This window comes from Hemicordylus capensis, chromosome 17 (genome assembly GCF_027244095.1).
Source record: "Hemicordylus capensis ecotype Gifberg chromosome 17, rHemCap1.1.pri, whole genome shotgun sequence".
Lineage (NCBI taxonomy): Eukaryota > Metazoa > Chordata > Lepidosauria > Squamata > Cordylidae > Hemicordylus > Hemicordylus capensis.
The window spans coordinates 984,125-1,004,980 of record NC_069673.1 but is presented as its reverse complement, the minus strand read 5'-3'; the positions used below and the strand labels follow the sequence as shown (position 1 = coordinate 1,004,980).

The 20,856-nt window shown below is 50.9% G+C and overlaps 1 protein-coding gene across 4 annotated transcripts in view; it reads left to right on the top strand.

Annotated features, from left to right (window-relative positions):
* Positions 1-20,856, top strand: part of OLFM1 (olfactomedin 1) — an 81,921-nt gene that overhangs the window by 26,455 nt on the left and 34,610 nt on the right. The window contains exon 1 of one of the 4 annotated variants that reach the window (XM_053282053.1): positions 12,292-12,972. The exons of the other annotated variants lie outside the window; for them this stretch is intronic. Coding sequence (XP_053138028.1) covers positions 12,823-12,972 — 150 coding nt within the window. The 5' untranslated portion in view covers positions 12,292-12,822. Of the gene's footprint in view, positions 1-12,291; positions 12,973-20,856 lie in introns of those variants that run through there. 4 annotated transcript variants of the gene reach the window in all.

Genomic DNA, 20,856 nt, shown 5'->3' with positions numbered 1-20,856 from the left:
CTTCCAGTGCTCACACTTCTAGTCTCCCTTTCATATGCACCCAGGGCAGGCCCTGCTTAGCTAAAGGGACATGTCATGCTTGCGACCACAACACCAGCTCTCCTCTCCATCTTGACCACAATGAGCTTCTACCCTGACATGCTGCCCCAAGTGTGGGTAAGGCCATAGCTCAGGGAGAAGAGGCTTCCAAAACCATACCTGTGTTGACGTTCCCCCTCTTTGGTTGATTTGCTTTCTCTGGCAAAAGCAGTGGAAAGAATGGATCGTTGTGTTCTAGCTGGAAAGAGGGACCGGCCAGCTCCATCTGTACTTGCAAAGATGTCTCAAGCGGGCATTTCCTGACTGTCTTTCAGCATCCAAAGAGAAAGCCACCTGTTTCCATTTAAAATTAATTGTCATTTACCCCCAAAAAATCAAATGAAGACTTTCCTGTCAGCTCTGCTTTACTGACTGCCCTTCATTGTTCAGCCCACATTGATTCAGCCATATGTGGCCTGTTCCATCACTGAGCAGCTGTTTGGGAGAAACGCCCTCCACGCAGGGCTCAGCCAGCTGCCGAGTGAGGAGGCGGATCAGAACGGCGGAACTGGCCATGAAGATCCCAGAGAGTCAGAGCTGGGTTGGTCCAGGGGATGAGGTGCCAGAGATGGGCCATGCCTGGGATACTAACCTATCACGAAGCAGGCAATGGTCTTGCGAGTTCTTCAGAACATTTCAGACTAGATCTCAAGCAAAACAAAACAAAAGCAGGGGAGACAACTTTGGGCGTGATGGAAGACCTCCTCAAGGGGCTGTTATTTTTTAAGGAGGGCCCTCTGAAAGTTAAGTCTACTTAGCCATTTCTGGGCGTGAGAAGGGAGGTTCCTTCGGGGGGGGGGAACAAAAATGGCCTCCCATTTTTTTTTTCCCTTTGGGGAAAAAAGGAGGTCTTTGAATATGTATTTCTTAAAATATAAGTAGGTCATTCACACTACAAAAAACTGAGTGGGACAAATGTCCTATCCAGCTTTGGGAGCTGTGTGTACTCCTGGTTTTCGGTTGTGTGTGAATGACCTCATTATCTAGCAGTTAATCACTTGGAATAATAACACTAACTTGGAAACAAAAATTCCTTTCAAGGCAGAAAGCAGGAGTAACGAGAAAAGCTGGAGATTAATTAATTAGAACCCCTGCTAACTTGGCAAAGAGGCACATTTTAATGTGGTGACTCTCTTGACTGAGCAGGGGGAGAGCAACTGGCCCTATCCGCCCCCAGCACAGCATCCCTTCAGTGACTGTTGCTGGTGTCTATCTTGTGTTTCTTTTTTGATTGTGAGCCCTTTGGGGACAGGGAGGCATTCTATCTATCTATCTATCATCTATCTATTCAAACTGCCCTGAGCCATTTTTGGAAGGGTGGTATAGAAATCGAATAAACAAACAAACAAATAAATAAAATGATTTTAGGTGGTGCCCCAGCTAAAATGTCTGTGGAAGCCAAATTGGGTGGTATTATCTAGTAAAGCACTCCCTAAAAGTTAAGTCCCATCTTCAGATGGTAGAAGATCATCTTCCTCCAGTTTCCTGGTTCCTGCCCTGGAATGCAAAATTTTGTGTTGGCAACCTTGATGACCCTTTAAGGTCTCCAAAAGAGAACAGACCCTAAAGTTACACCAAATATTCCCAAGTTTCATTTATTGAGTCTAGAAATAACAATGCCAAAGGAAATACCTTGGTGCAAATATATGTCTTATTTTAGCCTCCTGGGTGTCGTTATTCCCCTACCAGTTGCTGCTCTGGTGTATGTTTCCTCCTTTGCTGCTATTGTTTTCTTGTTCTTGGATTAGTAATATGGGTGATTTCAGCCAATTGGGACTGGATGAACAGGATCAAATCACAGTGCTATGTAGGCAGTCAGACTGCGCTATTGCAGGATGAAGTTACTCTGCACAAATCAAGACAATTGAGAGTGAGGGCAATGCTTCTTGGATTCGTCCCTAGGCGATCCCAGCCAATCAGAAATCATGCAGGGAAGGGTTAATACCATAATGGATCTAACCAATCATATCCAGCCACGTGATGGCACCACAGTTGGAACCTGAAGTGAATTGAGAAAAAGACCATTGCAAACAAATGAAAAGGCGAACATATTCAGGAGGAATGTCAAAAGTGATTGAAAAAGGGAGGTGGGTCTTGACACTGCCAACACTACCCATAAAAATCATTTAAAGCACTTTCAGCCCTGCCCTAACAGAATCAAATGCAGAGGTATAGGATGGGAAATAGCTGACTGGCAGGTACCTAAGGACGGCAGTCGACCACAGGCCGAGTATGAGCCAGAAGTGTGATGCAGCTGCAAAGGAGGCGAATGCCATTTTAAACTGCATTAATAGGACCATCCTGTCCGAGCCACAAGAAAAGAATAGTCCCACTTTAATCCACACTAGTAGCCAGACTGCATCCAGAGAACTGTACCCACTTCTGGGTGCTTTTAGATTGTGAGCCGGGGGGGGGGGGGCAGGGATCCATCTTGATTGATTGATTGATTATTCCACTATGTAAACCACGTTGGAAACTTTTGTTGAAAAGTGGTATATAAATAGTTGTTGTTGTTGTTGTTGTTGCAACACTTTGAAAAGGATTTAGGGGAATGAACAGCTTAAGAGGAGGGTCCCAAAGACAGTCTGGAAGAGCAAGCCCTTTGAGGAAAACTTGAAGGCATTGGGCATCTTGAGCCTGGAGAAGCCCCGGGCAACAGGGGGCGGGCATGACAGCCCTCCTCAGAGACCTGAGGGGCTGTCCCACAGAAGAGGGCAAAGATTTCTTGTCTGCTTTCCCAGAAGGCAGGACTTAATCATCTTCCAGCGGAGACTGGCCACCTGTCTTTTGGGGACGCCACAAATTTTCTGCATCAAGCCAGGTTGGACTAGAGATTAACTTCTCTAAAAGTCGTGGTTGTGTTTTCTATTCTTTCTTTTTTCCTCTTTCCCTTCGTTCACTCTGCTCTGTTAGATGCAAAGATGTTCAGGGTTCTCAAGGTTATTGTGATAGCTTGAGATACGTAGACCAAACTCCTGTTTTCTATATGATATGGAAGTATCATAACCATGTTGAGGGGATATATAAATGCCCAATATATAAATAACATTTCTCCACACTTTTCTAGCAAACATATAAATATCATTTTTTTCCATACTTTTCTAGCACTTGGTATATGGCATGTGTGTACCAAATGTCAGCTTTCCAGGTGGGGTGGAAATACCTTGACCATCTCTGAGTTTGCTCTCTTGTGCCTAGGGCCTTGAATGGTGCAGGGGGGGTTGCTTGACTAACAAGCAGAAGGTTGCTGGTTCAAATCCCCGCTGGTCTGTTTCCCAGACTATGGGAAACACCTCTATCGGGCAGCAGCAATATAGGAAGGTGCTGAAAGGCATCATCTCACACTGCGCGGGAGGAGGCAATGGTCAACCCCTCCTGTATTCTACCAAAAGAAAACCACAGGGCTCTGTGGGCACCAGGAGTCGAAATCAGCTCGACGGCACACTTTACCTTTTACTCACTTATTGCAAACAAATTTGTTTCTCTGTTGCTGGTCAGAATTCACTAACTTAAGCTGAAAGGAACAAGAAGGAAAAGTCCAAGGGTGAAATCTAACTCTATCCCATAATGGAAGGTTCTTGTATTTCCCCTTTAATAGTCATGTTACTTACACTTCACGTCCTCCATTTTGAGAGAGATGTAGAAATGCACCTTCACACATTTCTAATAATCCTGGTGTCTTGGACTAGGTTTCTATCAGATTTCATTTGTTTTTAATCTTCGTTGTTTGTTGTCTATAATCTCTTTGAAATTAGATGTGATGTTATTTTTAATGGGTGTGTGTTTGAAACATTTATATCCCACCTAATTTCAGACAGACACTATTTAAAAAAAATTAAAATACAATAAAATACAACAGCAGCATTTAAGCCATCATTTCAGAATAAGAGATCTGAGTTTAACAAACCTGCAGGGGAAAGTGAGCATAAAATCATTTCAGGGATGGTCTGGGAAGGCCTGAAAAATAAACAGATTTTCTTCACTTTATGGGTAAAACCAATTTAGCAAATGCAGGAGCAGTTTGACTGTTCAAGAGTACAATGTGAGTCTGAGTTTTGGGGAAGGAGTGTAAAAAATGTCACGTTTTCAGACCCTTCTGATTACTTGGATGTTCTGGAGGTACCAAATTTCAGGCCTGGAGGTCCTTGAGAAGCATCCAAATTGTTTTCAATCCTCCCATGAATGAGGGTCAGCCAGCCAGCAAGTCAGTGAGTGAGTCTCTCCGCATCTTAATATATGCACTGCTCATTATTTATTCAGTGCTTAAATGCAGAGTAGATTCTTTGCAGTGACTTGAAAAAGCAACTTCTTCCTCGGGGGCTTATAATCTGCACAATGAAAAGGGCAGGGGAGAGGAGACAGATCCGATCCGGAAGATCTGAGCAAAGGGATGAATCTTGAAAGATATGTTTTCCCCTCTAAACATTAAATTTCATATTTTACATATTAATGCAACTCACACACAAAAAACCCCTCAAGAAAATAGTAGCAAACAATATAGGAGAAGATTTCACAACCCATCCTCAACAATGGAATCATAAACTGCATGGAAAATTACTTTACTAATTACAGTTATTTCTTGAGCTAAACTAAACCCTAATTAGATTATTATAAAATAATAATTACCTTCTGTCTTTCAAATCGTGTATAAGTATTCTTAGACTGATCAATGTAATCTAGAAATGGCATCCGATGGTCTGGGAAATGGCATTCATATTTGGGATGCATTGATGCTTTCATCTGTGAGGAACAATTGTCCCATTTTAAGAATTCCCAAATTCTCTCAACCCAGAAGCTTATCTTTGGAGAATGTTTCGATCTCCACACTTTTCAAATGCAAAATCTTGCAGTAATAAAGGGTTTGGGGCAGATCAAGGTGTATATGGGGAAAGGGGTATTATAACAAACGCTCTCATAACTTTGATAAAAGGAGGGTGACCACATTCGCACATTATACAAAACCAGAGGTGAAGGGACCTCCAAGTTCATTCTCAGTACGTCTGAATGCAGGGCAACAACAGTTTCAGCAAAAAATGGACCCGCGGTCTCCCTCCACAGACAGCTATGTGTATCTTCAGTTTGTAGTGAGGGTCCGCAGTGCCAGCGTTGCATCCGAAATCTGGCACCGCAGTCTGGTTGCTTTGCAACTGGAGTTGAGGGAGGGAGGCTCCTCCCTCACTCACTCCAGCTGCTATTGGCTGCCGAGGCTGTCCTTCAGTAAAGAAGGAAGCCCAGGCAGTGAGAGTTCAGAGAGGGAGCTCTCCTGAATGTCCAAATTTGGATGGCAGCGCAGGGAGAGGGGGAGCAGAACCGTTGGTCCATTGGACCCACAGTTCCATGTTATGTCCGAAGGCGGCCAATGTGTCCAGCTGGGAATGATACTGGTCTTTTTCTTTCTTCCTTTCTTTCTTCCTTTCTTTCTTTCTTTCTTTCTTTCTTTCTTTCTAAAGTCTGGTTTAAGCTGCAGTCCTACACATTCTTTCTGGGTTGCAAGATCCGTTGCATACAGTGGATTGTATTGCTGAGTGTGGTATACATGCGTGTCTAGGATCAGGCTGAATGGTGACCTTTTGCATAGTATCTCTTGATTGTGTTGATTTTGGCAGACATCAGATAAGAAATCCTGTAGACTGTCTGCTGCTTTGAGCATTTGAGGGTTCCTCAAAAGCCCTCCTCACTGAGATCTCCTCACTGCAGATCTTGTTCCTGCCATGGAGCTGACACATGAAGAATTCTCCATTATTCCATGTGTTTTATTTCTAAACGTTTTCAAGAGCACTCTGCATGCACAATTGGCAGAAGCGTTCATATCTGAAGGTCATTTCTGTCTCTCCCCCTTCTCCACTTTACCAATGGGCACTGATCAAACATGCCACCTTGATGTGTGATTGTATACATGACACCATCAAAATAGACATGTCCTCCCACATGTGCTTTCCCATATCCTAAGAGCTTTGGGTGAGGTCTCTTGTATGTCCAGTTAGTTTTTGTGATGCATCTGGCTGGGGATGCAGGACAGGGCCTTTTGGGTTGCTGCTCCCGAGCTATGAGAAACTTGCCGAAAGAGGTGCATTCCTCCCCCTCCTTGTTGCCTTTCTCCCATGCACTGAAGCCCTCTTTTAAATAAGTCTTGAGCTTGCTGTGGTGGGGATTAGTCCTCTTTCTCTCTTAGCTGGTTTGATTTTCAATGGTTAGAATGAGTTTTTACTGCTGCTCTCTGACTACTTGCATTAATTTGAATTGTTTGTTTGTTTGTTTGTCTATCACTTTTGTACACCTCCCAAAATTTCATCTCTGGGCGGTTAACAATAGCATAAAACAAGTTAAAATATATACCAAAAAATTAACGATTTAAAAATCATCCACGAATTAAAACCTTAAAATTTGCTTTTATGGTATTCTTTTTTTAAAGGACTTATGCTGTACATAAATATTTGGATGTTTTATGGAAAGGTGGGTGCACAGACACACACACAACTGCTTACAGTTTGCAAGTATATTGATGCCTTATATCACTAGTCTTTTCCTAGCTCTGTGAGGTCTCATGACCCATGCTGTACAATGGGAGAATATTCCCACATTTGCCGGGGCATCATCAATGCTTTTTTCTGGTGTTATGGATTTTTTTTTCATATCTGGGTGAGATCTGGAACATACCTGCGAAAACAGCGTATTTCTATCTTTCATGGTTTAGTCTGGGAGTTTAATGCCAGGCAGTCAGGGTTTGCAGTTTGCAAGCATATTAATGGCTGCTGCTTCTTTCTTTCTTTTTCTTTTTTGAAAAGACTTGAGTTTTTCCAGAAAGATCTCTAGGAGGTCTCATTCCTCATGCTTTCCAGTGGGAGAGTTTTCCCAGTTATTCTGGGAAAGTAATGTTTGTTTTCCTTTCTGTTTTTCCCTGGTAGATCCGAATGTGAATTTCACAGACATTTTCTGTGAAAAGGGCATGTTTCTATCTTTTGTGGTTTGTTCTGGGAGTTTCATGTCAGCGAGTAAGGGAGGGAGTGAGCCTGTCAGTCGGTCAGTGAGGCCCAAGTAGCCTATATAATTATAATCTATATATAATTACAGATTATAGAGAAAGATAGATGGATAATTCGGGTCATTCTTTTTGTGCAGCATGTTACCAGGGCACAGGAGTGCAACATACAGTCAGATGAAGGTGGCTTCCTTGGAGTGTGGGTTCAGTGGACACACACCCTTTGGTAAGAGGAGAGCTGGTCTTGTGGTAGCAAGCATGACTTGTCCCCATAGCTAAGCAGGGTCTGCCCTGGTTGGATCTGAATGGGAGACTTGATGTGTGAGAACTGCAAGATAATCCCCTCAGGGGATGAAGCCGCTCTGGGAAGAGCAGAAGGTTTCAAGTTCCCTCCCTCCCTGGCTTCTCCAAGATAGGGCTGAAAGAGATTCCTGCCTGCAACCTGGGAGAAGCCGCTGCCAGTCTGTGAAGACAATACTGAGCTAGATAACCAATGGTCTGACTCAGTATATGGCAGTTTCCTATGTCCCTATGTTCCTAACATGGAGGGAGGGGAGATATAGAAATGGACCTCAGGAACTGGAAGCAGGGGCCAACTGGGCATGCTTCATTTCCAAAATTAAGCTTAGAATTTCTCCTAGGAGAAATTTCTAATTTAAGAGGTGAGCTATAGTAGAGTAAGTCAGAAATAAAAAGAGATGGAATGGGAGGGGTGGGCAGGAATCCTCTCCTCTCCATGATGGATTTCATCTTGCACAGACTAAATATTAGTACTTGTCAGTTAGCAGTATGCCAGCTGTCAAACAGGGTCAAATGTAGACTTCCAAATATTGCAATCAAATATTGTCAGTTATCTAACAGAGAGGTTAACATCGGAGGCCACTTATACTGAGTCAGACCCTTGGTCCATCTAGCTCAGTGTTGTCTACCCAGACTGGCAGCAGCTTCTCCAAGGTTTCAGGCTCAGGGGTCTTTCCCAGACCTGCCTGGAGAAGATGCTGCCAGGGACTGACGCTGAGATCTTCTGCATGCAAAGCAGATGCTCTTCCATTGATCTACGGTCCTTCCCTCATACAGAGTATTTAAAGAGCCACTTACACTGTCTTGTTGTAATGCCTACGAGAACTGTGCAAAGTAGACCAGCCTGATTCTCCTCGTATTCCAAATGGGCTGCTGCTGCTGCTGCTGCTGCAGGGAGGGTGATGTGAGGTGCCCAGGGCCACCTAGAGAGTTCCCAGCAAAGGCAAGATTTGAACTGGGAGTTCCCGGGCCGACTCTGCCTAATTCAGGGAGGAGAATCTGGGGGTACAAATGTGCCTCCACGCCCCACATTGCCTCCTTGCATCTGTGCTCTGTCCAAAGCCTCCTGCAACGCCAGCCTCGACTAGAAGGTGGCACCAGAGCCTAGCAATTGCTCACCCTCTCTAGGAACACCATTGCCAGACACGGCGGCAGATTGCAGCTCTGCAGCAGCTCTTTGTCTGAAGGGAGCCAGCTATGGTGTGCCCACAAAGGTCATCTGAAAAGCTGGTTTCATGGGAGCAGGCAGCGGAGAACCGTTGCAACCCTCTGTAGAGAAAGGAGAAGCATTCTCTTTGGTTCATATTTGGGGAGGTGAACAGGTGTTTGGATGTGTTTGGAGGAGAGCTGGTCTGGTGGCAGCAAGCATGACTGGACTTGTCCCCTTTGCCAAGCAGCCCCCCACCCCACTGCATATGAAGGGGGGGCTGCAGATCAGCTCAGGGGGCAGGATCTGCCCATGTGTTCCTGTCCCCCACACACACACACCTCGGCTTAGGCACATCAAAACTTGCCTTCTAAGTCAGAGCACTGCTCCATCTTAGTCAGTAGAGTCTGCTCTGACCGGCAGCGGCTTCTCCAGGGTTTCAGGCTCAGGGGTCTCTCCCAGCCCTACCTGGAGATGCTGCCAGAGAGGGAGCTGGGAACCTTCTGCATACAAAGCGGGTGCTCTGACAGTGAGTGGCAGCCCCCTCCCTCTTGTGTTCACGCTCCCTGGATATGTACCAGGATTATCAAAGGTAGGAGTTGGGGGGGAAATTTGTGGAACACCCAACAGCTGGTCTGGAGGTAGCAAGCATGAGTTGTCCTCTTTGCTAAGCAGGGTCTGCCCTGGTTTGCATTTGAATGGGAGACTTGATGTGTGAGCACTGCAAGATATTCCCCTCAGGGGATGGGGCCACTCTCGGAAGAGCACCTAGGTTCCCAGTGCCCTCCCTGGCAGCGTCTCCAAGATAGGGCAGAGAGAAATTCCTGCCTGCACCCTTGGAGAAGCCGCTCCCAGTCTGTGTAGACAACACTGAGCTAGATGGACCAAGGGTCTGACTCAGTATATGGCAGTTTCATAGGAACAGAAGAAGCTGCCATATAAGTGTTTCCCTCTGGGAAACATACCAGCGGGGATTCGAACCAGCAACCTCTTGCTCCCTAAGCAAGTTACTTCCCCACTGAGCCATTAGGTGGCTTTGCATACATATACCTGTTTTATATTCTTACTTTCTTGTGAGATCAGTTGCTGTTTGTGCCCTCAAGAACCCACATGTTGAAAATACTGTGTGTGTGTGTGTGTGTGTGTGTGTGTGTGTGTGTGTGTGTGTGTGTTGCTTAACTTGCAGTTGCCAGGGTGGTGGTGGGGGGAGGGGGCTCCAAAGGCCTATAGGTTCAGGCTCCAAAAATACCTAGGTGCACCTCTGGTGAATATTCATGACACAGCACTTTCAATGTAGGTGGTGTTCCACAGGATAACATAAGCAAAAAGGATCGGTCTCTGCCCTCAAGGAGTTTACAATCTGAGGTTCAGCCAGAGAAAGAGATAAAAGAAGGTGGGGACGAGGCAAGAGTAGACATGGATTAATATGTGCAAAGGTGCTCACAATGTCCTTCAGGAGGTCCTTGCAGCTGGAGGAGAGGATTGTGGGGTGAAGCCATAGCAGACTTTGTGAAAGAGTCAGCATGGTATAGTGGTTAGCGTACCAGACTAGGACTTGGGAGACAAGGTTCAAATCCCTGTTTATCCATAAAGTTCACTGGGTGACTTTGGATCAGCCTCGCTCTCTCTGCCAAGCCTACCTCACAGGGTTGTTGTGCAGGACAATATGATGCTGACCTGGGCCGCATAAGAAAAAAAGGGAGGGGTAAAAATGTAATTGCTGCAAAGTGGGAGGTGTTTTTTTTTTGTTTATTTGTTTTTTTTTGCTTTTTAAATTTGTATTGGTTTTTACAATACCTTAACAATCCCGTTACATCTAATTAAGTAAATATTGACTTCCCGCTCACCAATCTGTGCAATTCATTAACTATACAAATCAACCATTGCTATAATAATTCAAAGCATATATCCTACACATTACAAACTCGATTTTACTCTACCCAACTTGCTATTATTACTAAATTTCAAACTCTGCTGAAAAATCGATAACAGTACAATAGTTCTTTAAGTATAGTAAGAATGGTTTCCAATCTTCCTTAAAACATTCCAAGTTTCCATCCCTTATCAGTACTGTGAGTTTTGCCATCTCAGCATATTCCAAAATTTTTATCAGCCAATCTTCTTTTGAGGGCATTTCCTTGTCCTTCCATTTCTGCAGCAAAGTGGGCGGTTTTGAGGAAGGAAAAGAAGGGGGAGAGACTTTGGGGAAGCCATAAGCAGAGGCAAGCTGGGAGTTAAGGGCTGCCAGGCAGGTGGACCAGGAGAAATCTGGAGGGCTGGCACACAGAAGAGGGGGTGGGGCTTTGTTCTCTGTTGTTCCTGAGGACTAGCACCAATGGGCTGAAATGACAAGGAAGCTAGATGTGGGGTGGGAGGTTCCTGACTGTAAGCCTGCTGGACAGTGAAGCAGCCTCCTTGGTCCTGTGGTGGGCTCCCCTTGACTGGAGATCCATCAGGGATGCTATCACAGTTTCCTGGGTTGGGCTGGATGACCTCCAGGATCCCTTCCAACGCTGTTGGATTCCAGTGGGATCCAACTGCGTGATTCTGTGGAATCCTGCGATGGCTCTGCAGGCCTGAAGCAGCCCGTGGGTGGCACAAAAAGGCACCTTGCCTGCTTTCTGACGTGGCGCCGTCTGTGGTTGGATGCATGCCCTGTGCTTGTGGCTCACATTTCAGGCACAAAGTCTGAAGGAAGGGGGAGGTCTTGTCCCTGGGTGGGTGGGGGCTACGTTGGCTCTGTCCTGGATTCTATCCGGGGTGGCCCTTTTGCGAGGCAAGGGGACGTGGTTGCCTTCAGCAGTGGCTACACAGGAAAACTTGGAAGCTGGCTTATATTCCACCCCCAGCACGGCATCCCTTCAGTGGCTGCCACTGGTGTCTGTCTTCCGTTTCTTTTTTAGATTGTGAGCCCTTCAGGGACAGGGGCCCATCTTTATTGATTTCTGTTTCTCTTTGTAAAAACTGCTTTTGGGAACTTTTGTTGAAAAGTGGTATATAAATATCGGTTGTTGTTGTTATACTGAGTCCGACCCTTGGTCTAGCTAGCTCAGTATTGTCTTCACAGACTGGCAGCGGCTTCTCCCAGGTTGCAGGCAGGAATCTCTCCCAGCCCGATCTTGGAGACGCTGCTGCCAGGCAGGGAACTGGGAACCTTCTGCTCTCCCCAGAGCGGCTCCATCCCCTCGCAGTGCTCTTGCAGTGCTCACACGTGTAGTCTCCCATTCCTGTCGTCTCTCCAGCGGGGAAGGAAGTTGCCCCGACGATGCTGCCATTGGGGCGGCAGCAGCCGCAGCGCTTCCCGACCGATCTGAGCAGCTTGGCAAGCTTTGCGAGGCGGAGGGACGTCGGGGGGCCCCGCGGTGCCGGGAGGCGCCCCACAAGTGGCGGCTGCTGCTGGCCCCCTTCCCTGCTGCCGCTTGCCGCTTCCAAGCGAAGTGGCGAGGGTTGCTTGCCAAGGGGCTGGCCGGGCCGGGCAGGGCATTTGGCGTCTGGCCCGCCGCCGCAGCCGCCACCACACCTGGGGCCGACCCTTGCGCTCACCCCCCGCCCGCCCGCGCCGGGCTGCTCTGGCCAGCCTCTCCGCCCTGCTCCCTCCTCCGGGCTCGCCTGCCTTTGCGGCCGCTCTCTCGTCCTCCCCGCCTCTCCAGGCCGGGGCTCCTTCGCTAGCCTGCCGCCGCCGCCGCCGGGGGGCAGCAGAGAGGAGGCGCCGAAGAAGGCACGGCGGGCCGGGGAGGGAGGGAGGGAGGGAGGGGGGGGAGCCGCTCCACCCGCCCTGACATCAGCAGCAGGCGCTTCCTCCGGGCCGGGCAGCGCGGCTCCTCCCTCGCCGCCGCCGCCGCCGCTGCCTCAGTCCGTGCCAGGCAGCTCCCGCGCGCGCACCGGCTGGACGGGGATGGTGGCGGCGACCGCGGGCGCCTGGCAGCTGGCAAGCCGGGGCGGTCGAGGAGAAGCCGGCGGCGCGCCTCTGCCTCTGCCGCCCTCCCGCGCCGCTCCTCGGGCTCGGCGGCCAAGGGTGCCTCCTGCGAGCAGAGGCGCGCCCCGCCGGCCCGTCCTGGCGCATCGCTCGCGGGCCAGAAGGGAGCCGCCGCCGCCGCGCGGGGCGTGAGGGGCCAGGCGCCGTCCGGAGGCAGCGGGCGGGCGGGCAGGATGTGGCAGGGGCGCCGGGGGGCGCCGGGGGGCTGGAAGGCAGCGCCGCGCCGCCCGCTGAGGAGCATGGAGCCGGGCTCAGAATGAAGGAGGCAGGAGCGCCCGGGAGGAGGCGGCGAAGAAGAAGGCGAAGGCGGAGGCGGGGGGCGAGGAGACCCCTGGCGGCGTCATGTCGGTGCCTTTGCTGAAGATCGGCGTGGTCCTCAGCACCATGGCCATGATCACCAACTGGATGTCCCAGACCTTGCCCTCCCTGGTGGGGCTCAACACCACCAAGCTGACCGCAGCCTCTGGGGGCACCCTGGACAGGAGCACCGGAGTGAGTCTCTTCCGCTGCCGCCTGGGCTCGGGGGCGGGCCGGGCCGGGCCGGGGACACCTGGGCGGGGCGGGGGGGGCGCACTGCGCGCTTCTTCCCCAGCATCCCTCGCTTCCTCCCTCCCGCTTCTCGCTCCCTGCTGCGCGCTAGGAGAGGGGCCCGGCGTGTGGTGCTCGGATCGGGGCCCATGGGGGCAGAGGTGCGCACGGCGAGGGGAGGGGGGCTCCCTGCAAAGGCGTGCCGGCCGACCTCCCCCCACCTGTGGGGAGCCTTGGGGTCTGGTGGCCAAGAGGGGAGGCGCTGCAGGCTCGGCTCTGGTCTCGCCCCGACCTCTAGGTCCAGGCTGGGGCGGGTAACGGAGAGTTCAGCTCCCTTTGCTCCTGCAGAGTCCCTGGAGGTCGTACAGCCCCGGCTGCGCGCGCGCGCGCGCGTGTGTGTGACGAGCCCCTTTTTGCGAGCGGTGCGGACTTGACCGTCGGGGTTGGAGCGGGGAGGGCCGGCGCGGAGCCGCGTCCTCTGCAAACGTCCGTCCGTGTGATCCGGCGGAGGGCAAGCCCAGCGCAGGGCTGCTCCTGTCTGTGCCCGCCGCTCTGCAGCAGCAGCTAGTGCCGCCGGGGCAGGTGCGAGCGATGCACCACCACACCCACCAGCCCGCCGCTCGTTGCTGGGGCGCCGTTCCCACGACCTCCGGGCGCCAGGTCTCGAGAAGGGACGGGGAGGCGGGCAGCGGTCCTGGCGCATCCGGAGCAGCCTCGCGCTGACGGGGGATGGGCGCAGGGGAGAGGAAGGGGGCTCGTCTGGTCGAGACGCGGGCGATATGCAGCAGACTGCATTCCGGTGCGGGCTTCGCTGGGAGTACACCCCACTGAACGCAGGGGGACTCCCCCAGCACACGGGCAAAAGGCTTGCGCCTTAAGGCCCTTAAGGTCCTGCGCACGTGGCGCCTTGGGAGTAAGCCGCACTGCAACCAGAGAGACTGACTTCTGGGTAGGCATGGAGGCTTGAGTGGCGAGTTTCAGGTGGGAGCTGTCCGCGCCGTGGCTGCTCTCCGCCTCCTTTGGGTTTGTGCCTTTTAACAAGAGTTGCCTTTCAAGTGCTTGCGGGAGGGGTGCCTGAGCCCCTTCAGCCTCACTCCCACCTGCGAAGGACCCCAAATCCACCGAGCTGCACCGGCCCACCTTTTCCACCCACCCTCCTCTCCTCTCCTCTCCTTCTCCGAGACCGTATTTTAGATTGCAAGGACGGGAACAGAACAGGGCTGGGATCAGCCTCAGGGCGCCCCTTTGGGGCTTAGGAGGCTCAAGGAAGCACCCTGTGTTGGCAACGCAACACTGGTCCCCCAATCCCAAACACCCAGGTGGTTATAGGATGGGACAAATCTCGCCCGCGTTGTGTGGTGGATTTGCGCCTTCGAAATGGAAAGCGCAAAGCTGTTTGTACAGAACAGAACAGAACAGATACTTTATTGCGGTCATAGACCAATACATAATAAGACATACATACATAATCATACATAAACGTTGCAGAAACTCAACGAAGTAAATCACACAGAAATTAAGCCAAGCACCTGATGAGATTTTGCAGGGTGTGTGTGTGTGTGTGTGTGTGTGTGTGTGTGCGCCTGATGTGCTGACATGGTCAGTTTTTGCCTTCAGTGCCTAAAGAAAAAGCGAAGGCAGTTGTAAATGTTTCGTGTGTGCAAAGCGTCGAGTGCAGCAGTATCGCGCCTTCTAAGCCTGAATCTGAAGCCAGAGGTATGTTTTGACGGCTATTGCACAGAGGTCCTAGCTGAAGAAGGGACATCTGGGGCAAAATGAGGATAAATCTGGAGAGGAGGAGGAGGAGGAGGAGGGCAGGAAGGGACCCCAATTTTATCTATCCCATCCTTCCATCTTCCCATCAATGCCCCCTCTAATTATACCCCGCCCCCCGCCCCCCAGGAATGGTTGGACTCAGCAGTGATCATAGCTGGCGTGGTTACGATGAATAAAAGAGTGAGTGTTTCCTGTAACAGCAATTAGTATTTAGACCTGTGGACGCCACATTTTAGGGAAAGGGAACGGACAAGGGAAAGGGAAAAGAAACCTTGTTTGGAGGGAGGTGGAGAGGCTGCAGAAGCAGTATGATGTGTGTTAGAAGAGCAGCTTGGGGGTTTGGACATGACTAGGTATTGATTCGGGACAGAACCAAGATGCTTGCGATTGTGTGTGTATTGATTTCTTCCAAATTTCACTCACTCACTCACAGACAGACAGACACACACACACACACCTGTGTACCCTGAATTCGGACCTCCCTCTCTGGCAAAAGAGAAGCACCTTTCAGAGAGGGGAAAAGACCACTCTTGGACTGGCAGAACTTGGCCTGTGAGCAGAGTCAAAGGGGGCGCGTTGGGGAGGGGGGGAGAGGCGGGGGGTCCGACCTGGTGTGGGTCTCTTTGTCCGGACAGAAGGTGTCGCTCCTCCGCAGCGCCTTTCTGCTCGCGCACCCTCTGGCTGCGCGTCTTTGGTTTCCTTGCCTCCAGGAGCGGGTGGGACTGTTTGTCTTGGGATGGGAACGTCCCAAAGGTGCTTGCTTGGGGCGGCATCCCAGGAAGGGGACACAGCCCCACAGCTGGGGGTGCCTCCTCCTCCTCCTGCCCATTGCAAGGCTGAGCTCTCCTTGCGGGGAACAACCTATCGGTTGCCTGCCCGAGGGCTGGTTCACACACGCACGGCTGCCGCTGGGCTTCTCGTCACGCGCTTGATGACTCACTGCCGAAAGTGTGAATTGAGTTGGGAGGGGGTGCGAGGAAGACTCTCTTGGTTGGGGTTGGGGTCTGTGAGGGCTCCTGCACCTGCAACTGCTGCAGCTGTTCAGCAGGGGATCAACATGCTTGTGTGAACCAGCCCTGGGCCAGCGGGAAGGACGTTCTGAAGCTGAGGCTTTGCAGCTGTTCTTGTACTACAACTCCCATCGTCCCCGGTTGCAATAAACTGGAACAGTCTGACACTTGCAGGGATGAACTCTCCTTAGTGGGAGGTTTTCAGAGGCTGGGCAGCCATCTGTAAGGGGCGTAGGAGCCGTTTCCTGCACAGAGGAGGAGGGTTGGACTAGATAGCCTACAAGGATCCCTTCCGATATCTTCTTCAGTTCTATGATCCTGTTATTCTAAGCGGTTGCAGGAGAACGAGAGGAATCTGGGACTGCCGGAAATCCCATGCATGTTTACTAGGGAAGAAGTCCCGTTGGAATCATAGGACTTGGCTCTGAGTAATCTTGGACAGGTCCATACTGCACAGGTGACCTTGTTTCCTAAATCTCATCCTCGTCCACACAGACACACACACACACAACCCCAAACCCCGTAGTTTTAGTACCCTGTGGGGGGGGGACATCTTCATTTCAGTGTTGGCACGTGGGATGGCTTGGAGACACCAGCTGTTTGTGGAGACACCAGCTGTGGCACTACTGGGGGGGGGGGGGGCGTTGCCAGATGGCAGCAAAGGCAGGAGGGCATCTAGGTCAGCCCTAGACAGACATGCAGTGGGTGGGTGGCCGGCAGTGCCCCGTGTGGGCCGCTCACATCACCGCCAGTGTCCGTGCTGGCCTCCGTCCAGCTGTGCACCCGTTTCCGATGGCCCTCTCTGGCAAAGTGCCTCAGAACTGCCACTGGCGAGAAGGACGCTTTATCAGAGCAGCTGTGATGGTCGGATGAAAAGGCCATTTTTGATTTGCTCCTTCCTGTGTGAAGAAGGGATTTGTGTAGTTCAGAAGCTGACTACTGCCTCGAGACCGTTGTTCCCATGTCGCCGGGACCCTTTGGGGTGCCACCTGTCTTTGGGATGGGATCATCAAGGGCTCTGGGAGACAGATCTAAAAGATGTGTCGCCTAGCCTCTCCCAAGTCTAATGCAGGGGGTTGCATTAGATGTCCTGTTTGTTTTAAAAGATGGAGACCGGCAGCATGAACAAACGCAACAGAGCTGCACCCAGAGGGCCAATGTTTGCGTGCCCCTGACCAATAACTCTGTTTGAACCCGACCCAAGCGTTTGGTTGGGTTCCTTAGCCCTGGAAATGGCTCGCTCTCAAGGCCTGCTGTACCCCACGGAAGGAGCTCCGCAGCTGAGAAGCAGCTCCTGAGAACACCTTTCCATGTGTCCTTGGCCTTTCAGAAAGCTGCACTTTATTGTTAGATACAGAATCCTAGGACCGTAGAATTTCAGAGGGGGGTCTCGAAGGCCATCTAGTCCACCTCCTGTGCAGCATGAGAATTTCAGAGCTAGCATACTGCCAACAGCAGGCTGCTGAAGATCTCCTGGAAAGAAGAGTGCCCCCACCCTAGGAAATTGGTGCCACTATTAAACTGCTCTTCTTAAGAAGTGTGTGTGTGGGGGGGTCTCTTCTGAACTGCAGTGCTGATAGACAGACGTTAAAAACTGAACTGAGATCCCATATGTGAACGCAACTCACACAGTGGCCAGGTTTAGAAACATCAGTTTGCATGTCACACCACGACAGGGCTGTAGCTGAAGTTTTCCAACAAGACTTAAGTATTATGGAGCAGCTTGGGGTGGGGGCAGAGAAGGGAACAGAAATCCTGGTTTTACGAAGTCGAGCGAATTGTCCAGACTTTATACTAACTACTACCTGGGGTTTATATTGTACTTTCCTTAGAGCTTTGAATAAATTGTTTTGTGATCTCCCTGACAGGTTTACCCAATTTCATTCCAACAGCAGCCCTGTGAGGTAGGCAAGGCTGCGAGAAAGGGACTTGCTCATGACTTCACGGCTGCAGGAGTCTTTCTGCCTGTGTATGAAATCTCAGGGATCAGATAATCCCTGGGGAATATGGTTGTAGTGGTCAGCTGTGAGGGCCGGGGAGGATGCAAGCTTTAGCACCCTGTTTAGCTGTAGCTGGTCTGGTGGGAGCAAGCAGGACTTGTCCCCTTTGCTAAGCAGGGTCCACCCTGGTTTGCATTTGAATGGGAGACTACACATGTGAGCACTGCAAGAGATTCCCCTGAGAGGATGGGGCTGCTCTGGGAAGAGCACCAGCTTGCTTGCATGCAGAAGGTCCCAAGTTCCCTCCCTGGCAGCATCTCCACAATAGGGCTGGAAAAGACTCTTGCCTGCAACCTTGGAGAAGCCGCTGCCAGTCTGTGTAGAAAATACTGAGTTGGATGGACCAAGGGTCTGACTCAGTATATGGCAGCTGCTGATGTTCTTCAGTAACTGACAGAAGCAGAGTAGATTATGCAGATGCATAAATGTGGTAATAGTAACAACCACATGCCAGTTGCAGAACTCCACTTCCCTTGACAGTAGTTTGAGTTACCTTAGCTTGAGTTTTAGTGTTTGTTTCAGCAGAGAGAATCAATGGATTGGCCACAGTGTTCTGGCTGTTTTTGTCAAAGATGTCAATGACTGAACCTGGGAGTTGATCTTGTGGCCTGCAAGCAAAACACATGCTCCATCACCAAGGGGTGCCCCTCCCCTCCCAGGACACTGGAAGTAAGAGCTTGGGGTCTTTGGAAGAGGAAAGTCCACTAGCCCATTGCTATTCTGAGGGGCCACCTCTCTGTGAAACTCACGATCAACACATGAAGTTGCATTGGGCTTCCTGCTCTGACTGGCAGCCCAGTGTGCCAGGCCCATAAGGTCTTCTCTGACTGGCAGCAGCTCTCCATAGGAACATAGGAAGCTGCCTTCTACTGAGTCAGACCCTTGGTCCATCTAGCTCAGCATTGTCTACACAGGCCGGCAGTGCCTTCTCCAAGGTTGCAGGCAGGAGTCTCTCTCAGTCCTATGTTGGAGACGTTGCCAGGGAGGGAGCTTGGAACCTTCTGCTCTTCCCAGAGTGGCCTCATCCTTTAAGGGGAATATCTTACAGTTCTCACATATGTAGTCTCCCAATCAAATGCAAACCAGGAGAGACCCTGCTTAGCAAAAGGGACAATTCATGCCATTGCCTGCAACCACAAGGCCAGCTCTCCTCCAAAGCCTCAGACAGGCAGAGCTCCTTCCCAGACCTTCCAGCGGAGATTCTGTAACGGGAGATACAGAGGCGGCAAAACCTGCAGCCTTCTTCATGTATGACGTCTCTGAACTCCAACCTCCCCCCCCCCCCCCCGCGCTGCCCCACCAACTCAGTACAGATTCCATAGGGAGGCATCACATGGGTTTGTACTTCTGTTTCTCTACAGTCCAGCTGTGCAGAGAACAGACTGGCCATAAAGATGCTTTTAAAGTGCTAAATTATTTATGAAGTTAGTAAAAATAGGCCCTGGGACTGTTCTTTGGAGCACGGCAGCTTTGAAGCATTTGGAGAATGCCCTCTCCACACACACACACCCAGCACAGTACTTGCAGACCAGTGACTGTTGCTGGGGTCTGTCTTGTGTTTCTTTTTAGATTGTGAGCCCTTTGGGGACAGGGAGCCATCTTATTTGTTTGTTATTTCTCTGTGTAAACCGCCCTGAGCCATTTTTGGAAGGGCGGTATAGAAATCAAATAAATAAATGTGCAAAGGTGTTTCCTTGCCTGTTTTTAAAGCAAGGGCGGCTGTAATTCTTGGAGGGGGGGCTGTGTGAAAGAGGGCGGGGGGGGCTCTTCCGTTTCTCCGAATATTGGTTTTAAAACTCTGGCTGTTAGTGGCGGATCGGCCTGTACAGCATTTAGTTCCATCTGAGTGAACTTGGTCATTTTCCAGGGTTATGATGCTGCTGTAATGGGATCCATTGTTAGCCAGGCTGCTTTTAAGGATCTGTTTACCCATCTGGTGGGCAAGGACGTGTTTTGCAGTTTGCCATTTGCCAGTGTCTTGCAAGGTTATTGCTTATTATTTCGGACAGTGCTCATGACAAGCAGCTACTCAATCAGCTGCTATGAGAACAGGCCCCTCACAGCAAAGACAGTCCGGGGGGGGGGGGGTGGTGATTAAACCCTGCCTTTCACAGAACTGTGGCTTGAGGAAAGGGAAACAAAAAGCACCACCTGAGCTCCTGCAGGGTCTCAGGATGGTGCAGGGCAGGCAATGTCTCTGGCTCCTCCTTTCCATGCCAGCATTACAGAGACCAGCAAGGGAGGCAGGTGACGCCTGCAAGGCTGCATCCGTCATTAATGGCTGCAATCCGGCCTGACATCCCTCCGGCTGTCTCTCGCCTCAGCACTTCGGGATTTCATAGAGGGTGGAAAGGGAAACAGTCTTCCAGAAGCGGTCAGGTGTGGGGAGAGCGAGGTGGGGGGGACGGGACGGCGAGGGCTCAGTGGGTTCACCTTGCGGGCTCGCCTCGCTCTTTCAGCACCTTGGACAGTTCCGACGCTTTCCCTTTGAGATGGTTATCCCAACACAGAGAGCTTCTGCTCTGGATATCAAGGAGAAAATATGCCCTTCCCACTTGGGGTCCGGGAAAGCTTTATACAGGCTGGGGTTACAGAAGCACTGCTTCTGCTGGATCAGACCAAAGTGCATCTAAGTCCAGCAGCTTTGCTCCTTTCCCTCCCTCCCTCTTTCTTTCTTTACCAGCCTCTGGGAAGCTCACAAGCAAGGCCCCGAAGAGATGCCCTTCCCTTGCTTATTGTCCCCACCTTCTGGCATTTGGACAAAGGCACCTCCTGTACATTGATTTTATTGTGTTTTAACATATTTCTATACCACCCCAAACTCACGTCCGGGGAGTTCTGTTCTGTTATCGTGGCTAATAGCTGTCAGTTGACCCTTTGCCCGCGAAGGAAGGCTGGGTGGGTCTGGCTCCAGAACAAAGATGGAGACGGGCTGGGTTGATCATCGGGCGGGACAGCGGAGCGGCTGGGAGGCTGTCCTGGGAAGTAGGGAGTCCCTGGCCGGGTTCCCATTTTGGCCAGGCATTCAGCAGGTGGCCTCCAGCCATCAGCCCTCCTTCAGC